Below are 8,391 nucleotides of genomic sequence, written 5' to 3'. Positions count from 1 at the left end.
ACATCCAAAATCAACACGTTATTTTCTATAAGGGAGATTTGGCTCAACTGTCACCTCATACATAACAACTTTGATTGCCCAATTATCTCCCTAATATTTTGTGTACACTAAACCAACTTTATCTCGTAGCCTGTTCTGTGACAGACTTCTTGAATGGTCAAATAGACATGACTTATCAGTACGTTGCTCTGTAGGTCACTTCTTATGGGGGTCATCTCTGTTGTCCTTTATATGAATATCTAGTCTGTCATTCGGAATTGTATTTCTTCAAAGTTTCATCATAATAATTTTTTTGAAGAATTTCACAATTCTTGAAAACATGTGATTATCTTCTTCAAATATATTCTTTAGAAAGCTATCATTGTTCAGCACGAAATTTATCCAGTGCTGGCTCCCCACAATCAAAGACATCTTTGTTTGTCCTGTGAGAGAGATCACCAGGGGCCTTTGGAAGTCCCAATGCAGCAATCTCGTCCTGAGCTTCTTGGGAAATCTTCAGACTCCATCTGTTGTAGGTGTTAATGAGGTCAGAACCTACAATCTTACTCAGGTTCTTGTATACATGATCATATTGTTTTTGTCTATCAGAGGCTAGTGCCTTTGCATCCTCTTCAGAGAGGGCCCTTGTATTTTTTCTTAGTTGGCGGAACATTTCCCAGTCCTTGTCAGGGAAGGCAAACTTTATTTCCATGAGGAACACGAGCTGTTCCCACACGTCAGCCTCTGCGAATGACATCCCTGCATCGACATGATCTGCTGCCCTGTTGTAGTCTCCTTGTTTCTCCAGACGATCTTCATCAAAGAGTTGTCGTTGAATATAAAGGGAATATAGATTTACTGTTGATTCAGTGCCGTATGCACCACCCCAGTAGGGTATTTGTTGGTAATTGTGCCCTAATTCATGCCAAGAGACCCAGTCGTAAGGAGTATTTTCGCTACCCATGTTATAGTAAGTGCGGTCAAACATAGCAGGAAATCCAGCATGGGCACTACCAGCAGTTATTTGTTTATCATTTACCAACCAAAATTTTCCCCTTGGTGGTTGCTCTGTTTCATCAAATCCTGCTGCATAATTGAGCATTCCTATGATCTCATTATATCGGTCCATGAGCTTATCAGGATCAGTAATATTTTGAGCATCAGATGTGGCTACTACAGCAATTACCAGGTCAGTTTCTAAGAGTGTATATGGGGCTCCTTTCTTTAACTCCTCAGCCCATTGTTCCTTTGTAGTTTCCCCTAACTTAAAGTAAGGAGCTTCCACCACCTTTCTGACTTCTATATCAACTAAGAAGTTTTCGCCTTCTGAAAAGGTAAATATCAAGTGGCCTCCAAATTGACTGCGAATCTTGTTGGCTCCTGGTGCAAGGTCAAAAGTTTCTGAAACAATTGGCATACGTTTAAATTCCTTATCTTTTACATTGGGAGAGGTCGGTTGAAGGTTATCAATATGGGCACTAACTCGAACTTGTATTTGAGCTGCTCTCTCTGATGTCAGTGACTCTGGTAAGATAACCTCAACCATTTCATCAGGTGGTACATAAAGATTGGTTGCTTGCCAATCTTTTGGGATCGTCATGCGGAAATCTTTGGTCTGTCCTAAAACGGAAAGGTCAAGTACTAAGTTTCGAGTAATTCTAGGTGCATCCAAAGAGACTAAGCCAGGGAATGTTTCTACATCTCTTTTGTGAGGAAGTGGGGCATCTGGTGGGGCTAACCAGTTACTTATAGTTCTGGCCATTTCTTGTCTGTAGGTAGTCTCGTCTTTAGCTGAAACTGGGTACTGGGCTGGAAGAGCTCCATCTAATTCAGCTTCCAATTCTGACAAGGTCCACCACTTCTGATTAGTTCCATCATGCAGTGAATACAGTATAACACGAGTCCTTGGCTCCTCCCATGGCACGTCCATAGCTTTATTTCCTCCCTCTGGAACAAACCTGGATTTTTCATCATGAATCCATCCTGCTGGAGAAGCTGTGTCCCCTAGAGTGACAGTGTTGTTTGAATAGTTTGGGATGAGGCAATATGAGCGGTTACCACCCCAAAGTAAATTATTGCCATCATGAAACCATTGTTGTTTTGTGTTTCCGCTACATTTTGCCAGTCCAATTTCAGCATCACTTGGACCACTTCCCTTGAGGACAGTCAGTGAAGTTAGTGTACTTTGACTGATAAGAAAATCTGCCTCGTCTGCCTTTCTATTTTTCTTAGTTAGCTCTGAAAGACGAAGAAAATCCTATATTAACCGTTGAAGATATGGGAATGATATTTAAAGTTGGTAAAGTATATTAGATTTCCATTATCAATACAGTTATTTTCCTAGAATGAAACATCAGTTGAGTATTGATGTTCTACAAAATAAATAAAAAAAATATTTTTTTTCAAAGTGATCTGAAAAAATCTAGAAAATGGCTCCGATAACTCCCTAATGAAAATATTATGAGAACATTTCTCTACTGTATATCATCTTAGTAGTAACTGTGTAAATAATATCAAGGGTTCATGTTGGGTACATTTGAAAGTATTACAAGAAATATTACAGAATTTGTTCTGCTATTATTTTTTTTTTTATCATTAGGAAATATTCATTAGTTAGCATTTAGCAAATGAACTGAGCAATGATTACTGTTCTCAAGTATTCCGAAGATTTCAATGGATAACCTTTTCTTGAAATTTGGTAGGAAATCTTGATAAACATGATACCTTTAATTATTTAAATGTATTTCCGAGTTTGATTTCTGTCTAGAATGAGGAAGAAATTATGAAATTGTAAAATTTATCCTATATCGAGTATTTTCATTATCGATACTATTAGAATGTCCAAATGTCATATATGTGAAGACACTGGTAGATTGAAAATGCGTAAATGACGAGAAATGGAGTCAAGTATATAACCCCCCCCCCCCTCAAAAAAAAAAATGGAGTTAATAGCACAAGTCAAGATTTATGGACAAAGATCAAGACAAACCACAACGTGAAATAAAATTTTCTGTCCCACTCTACTCTATTGTGTATAATTACCAGCCATGTTGCTTGTGTAGTAATTTCTTGAACAGTGTACCTCTTCATGAGGAGAGCGGCTTTATATACCCTTGCTTGTCAAGAGTTCAATTTATTATCTTATTTTTCTTTGGTTTTACCTCGTGATAACCGTTTGATAAGTCATGTGTAATGAGATTATTATGTACTAAAAATAAATAAGATTATATATGATTATATATGATTAGCTCTAGATTTACATTCCTCACCAATAAAAGATAAATACATGGACGTACAGACATTATGTATACATATATACACACACACACACACACACACATATATATATATATATATATATATATAAATATATATATATATATATATATATATATATATATAAATATATATATATATATATATATATATATATATATATATATATATATATATATATATATATATATATATATATATATATATTCTCGTAAGCAAGCTTTTCAAGTCCTGTGGTGTTCTGCTTATAAGGACATGATCCCCAACTGCTCTATGTATTACAAAATCCATGAGGAGGATAAAACAACATAGGTGACAACACATTCCCTTGGAGTACTCCACTGTTCACTGGAAATTCATTTGATAGGAATCCACTAACATAACCTTGCACTTTCTATGCTCATGAACAGACTTAATCAAATTTACATATTTAAATGGAACTCCATAATAACGCAGGACTCTCTACAAAATTGGCCGGTGCACACTATCAAAGGCTTTTTCATAGTCCACAAATGCCATCAATAGTATATATATATATGTACATATATATATATATATAAATATATATATATATATATATATATATATATATATATATATATGTATATATATATATATATATATATATATATATATATATATATATATATATATATATATATATATATGTGTGTGAGGCCTCTGTTCTGCATTAGACCGGAAACGGTTGATAATGAGGATGATGATATTTATATATACGTAATAGGCATTCATATGTGTGTATGTACTGTATATATTTATATATATATATATATATATATATATAAATATATATACACACACAGTATATAGCCTTTATATGTGTATATGATATGTATATATGTATTATATATGTATATATATATATATATATATATATATATATATATATATATATATACAGTACATATATCTATAATGTATGTATTGACAAATATGTGTTGAAAATTACGGCTAACTATTTAGATAGATATGCACACACACGTGCATGCGTCCTCCTCTCTCCAGGGTATGGTGATAGGCAATATATACATATACATATATATATATATATATATATATATATATGTATACATATATATATAATACATATATATATACTGTGTGTATATATATATATATATATATATATATATATATATATATATATATATATATATGCTTTTTATTTTATGCATGGGAGTGTACGTAGTATATGTATGTATATATGTTAATATATATACGGAGGTATTTATAAATATTTCTTATTATTATTATTAATATTATTATTATTATTGTTATTATTATTATCATTATTATTGTTCTTGTTTTTATTATTATTATTATTATTATTATTATTATTATTACTTGCGAAGCTGCAACACTAGTGGAAAAAAACAGTATGCTACAAGCCCTAGTGCTCAAACAGGGAAACTAGCCCAGTGAGGAAATGAAATAAATAAACTATATATTAGAAGCAATGAATAAAAACATTGTATATTTTCAAGTTCAGTAACGATAAAATAGATGGGTCATATGTAAACTATGGAGAGAGACATGTCAACCTGGTCAACACAAAAATATTAACTAGAAGTTTGAATTCCACTGATTCAACTGTTAAACTTCCATGTAGTGTTGAGCCTCAAGATGGAGAATGTAAGACTATTAGAATGAACGGCATATCTTTTACTATGTACAGAATGCTACATTCTTAGAAGATCTGAATGCAAATGATTGTCAGAATTATGAAAATTATTATGCAGCATGCAGTAGTTAGGTCTTTATGAAGGGATTCAGCAACCCCAGATCTACATTTTGGATAAGGAATTGAATGAAAAAAAGAGTGGCATTACCAGCATATAAAACAAGGTTGCTTTCTAAGCCAAACCACATATAAGGCGTATATTTTATGAAAAGTGACGGCTAAGAACACCACCCTGAGGAACACCAGATATTACATTCCTCTATTTACTATGGTGCTTATTAACAATAACTCTTAAAAATCTATTACTTAAAAAGAAAAAACCCACCTACTCCAAAGTGCTTGAATTTGAAAACAAGAGCCGCGTGATTAACATTCAAAGGCAACACTAAAATCTGTCAAAGACAGCACTAAAATCAAGGCCACTCATACGAACATCCTGACCGCAATGAAAGGATTTTTTTACAGCATTGGAAATTGCAAGAAAGGCACCAAATATACCAAGGCCTTTACGAAAGCCAAATTGCAAACTAGGCAAATGATTATTATCATTAGCATACCTATTTAAACGTTTTCCTAATAGACTTCAAAAACTCTAGATAATATTATTATTATTATTACTATCCAAGCTACAACCCTAATTGGAAAAGCAAGATGCTATAAGCCCAGGGGCTCCAATAGGGAAAAATAGCCGAGTGAGGAAAGGAAATAAGGAAATAAATAACTGAAGAGAACAAATTAACAATTAATCATTCTAAAAAAAGTAATGTCAAAAGAGATATGTCATATATAAACTATTAACAACGTCAAAAACAAATATGTCATATATAAACTATAAAAAGACTCATGTCCGCCTGGTCAACAAAAAAGCATTTGCTCCAACTTTGAACTTTTGAAGTTCTACTGATTCGAGCAGTCATCAACAGGGCTAGAGCTACCTCAATAACATTACCAATTCACCAGCAAGTGAAAAAAGAACCTGTTCTTGCTAACTTACGGAAAATGACAAACAATCTAAGAGATAAGAAATCAGCTGTCTTTATGAAAAAAAAACAAGGAAAAATATCATTTGGGTCTACACCTATATGGGCATCAATGTCTATCGATCGTTTTAATTTCATAGTGCAGAAAAGCTAAACTGATTAGTTTAGCTTCAAGAAAGCAGGAATGAGGAATATTGAGTCTCATTACTCTGCTTATTGTCAAACACATCAGGCAAAAGGGTTGCCTTTTCCTATAAACAGTGAGTCACTGAGCCGGCTGGTTTAAGTAAAGGAGGATATGTTAAATCTATATCAAAGAGGGCTTACTTAAGGGTAGCCTATCATTTATTTCACTGGGTTGTAACAGAAAGTGCTTCCTTTATGGTCAAATTGTATACATACATACAGACACAGACATATATATATATATATATATATATATATATATATATATATATATATATATATATATATATATATATATATATATATATATATATATATATATAGCGTTTGAAAGTATTATTTGCAATGGAAGAAAGGAAAGTTTTATAACAAAAAACGCCTCAGATTGAATTATTGTGCAACTCTCTCTCTCTCTCTCTCTCTCTCTCTCTCTCTCTCTCTCTCTCTCTCTCTCTCTCTCTCTCTCTCTCTCTGGGTAAAATTGATATCCTCTTTGTTGTCAACTAAGACTATAGTTTATATATGACATATCTGTTTTTGACGTTGTTAATAGTTTGTATAGGACATATCTGTTTTGACGCTGTTACTGTTTTTAGAATGATATATTGTTAAATTATTCTCATCATTTATTTATTTCCTTATTTCCTTTCCTCACTGGGTTATTTTTCCCTATTGGAGCCCTCGGGCTTATAGCATCTTGCTCTTCCAACTAGGGTTGTAGCTTGGCTAGTAATAATAATAATAATAATAACAACATCAGATCTGTAAACTCAGGTTTAGACGATTACTGTTCTTATTAGTTTAGTGTAATATTGAATATGAAATTCTTTTTATTCTTCAGGAGTTGTGGTTTATGTATATATATATATATATATATATATATATATATATATATATATATATATATATATATATATTTCTATCGACAAAGTTCTTTCTTATGTCACTATTTTATAGCATTGTATAGAAATCCTCTACAATTTTTATAACTCCGTCTGTTTTTTTTTTATATTCAAATTTTCATCATTTAAAGCAAATATCTGTGTAAAATTTTCTTTTAATGAATTTTGTGATTCTACTGTTTATTATTGTTTCCTCAATTTTTGTCTAATTGAGTGTATGAATGTTTTACGTTCTTAGTTTGTTTATTGTTTTGGATAGATCTACTAATTATAGTTAATCTTTTCCAAACTTTTCTTTATCAAGTTTTTGGTGGTTTCTGATAGTTTCCATTGACTGCTTAAGAACTTTTCCATCTGTCTCTTGTGCCGATTCCAATGAATTTTTTCTTCTTTTTTAATTACTGTAGCTGGGAATACATATTTTGTATGGCTAAACTAAATTCATCAGATCTTTCTCTTGTTACAGGAGTCACATTTTCTTTCTTAAAATTAGTTTTTCTCTTTCTATCGTTAGATCTACACAAATTTTATGTCTCACCATTCTATGGTTGCTTGACTTTAAATTGTTTAACTGTTACATCTTTAAGTGAATTAACTTTTTTCACTGAGAATAAATATATTTCGTTTTTCATTTCTCCATTTGTCTTATCCATGTTCATTTTCTATGTTCCTTTTTTTTAAAGGGAGTCCATAATTTTTTGGTTATTTCTTTCAGCAAATTCTACAAGCATGTCTCCTCTGCCATTTCTTGTGCCTACTTCAAGTTTACTTACTGATAATTTTCCACTCTTTCTTTGGCCTTCTTTAGCATTGTAATCACCCTAAAAAAATGTAAATTGTCTTTCATGTTTTTCTCAAAGATATCTCCAGATCTTCATAAAAAATTTTTATTTCTTCTCTATATAGAATTTTGTTGGTACCTACATAAGAATGATCTTCAGTTTATACTCATTTAGTTTCATAATCGGTCCTGCAATTCATCACTAATAAAACAAAATTAATCTATGTTACCATTTTATCTGTTCATTTCATGTTTTCTCTAGCAAAATATATGAACCTCTTTTAACTCTATATAAGATTCACCAATTCTTCTAATTTCAGTAAACTTTAATATATTCAAATTTATTTATTTCAGTTCTGCTAGTAACAGAAATATCTTCCATAGACAGGGTCATGATATTGTATGTTAAAAGATTCTAAATAAAATAAAAGAAAATGAGTCGAATGAAGCACAATGTTGATGAATATAATTTTATTTTACTTTTCTGTAGAAGTATCTCAGCTACAATATCGAAGAAATCATTCTTAATTATTTGTAAAAAATTCATAACAAACCAATATTTTTAAAGAATTTCATATATCATGG

General features: G+C 31.5%; 1 protein-coding gene across 1 annotated transcript; it reads right to left on the bottom strand.

Moving 5' to 3' along the window:
- Nucleotides 1-297: 297 nt before the first annotated feature.
- Nucleotides 298-3,106, bottom strand: LOC137651325 (TRPM8 channel-associated factor 3-like). Its single transcript, XM_068384607.1, has 2 exons — nt 3,022-3,106; nt 298-2,217 (listed from the first exon to the last, which is right to left on the bottom strand). The coding sequence occupies exons 1-2, from the start codon at nt 3,026-3,028 to the stop codon at nt 359-361; spliced, it is 1,866 nt and encodes a 621-aa protein (XP_068240708.1). The 5' UTR covers nt 3,029-3,106; the 3' UTR covers nt 298-358.
- Nucleotides 3,107-8,391: the final 5,285 nt, after the last annotated feature.

The sequence above is a fragment of the Palaemon carinicauda genome, chromosome 12 (genome assembly GCF_036898095.1).
Source record: "Palaemon carinicauda isolate YSFRI2023 chromosome 12, ASM3689809v2, whole genome shotgun sequence".
In the NCBI taxonomy this organism is placed as follows: domain Eukaryota; kingdom Metazoa; phylum Arthropoda; class Malacostraca; order Decapoda; family Palaemonidae; genus Palaemon; species Palaemon carinicauda.
The sequence above is the reverse complement of the archived record's forward strand: the minus strand, read 5'-3'. Positions and strand labels throughout refer to the sequence as shown.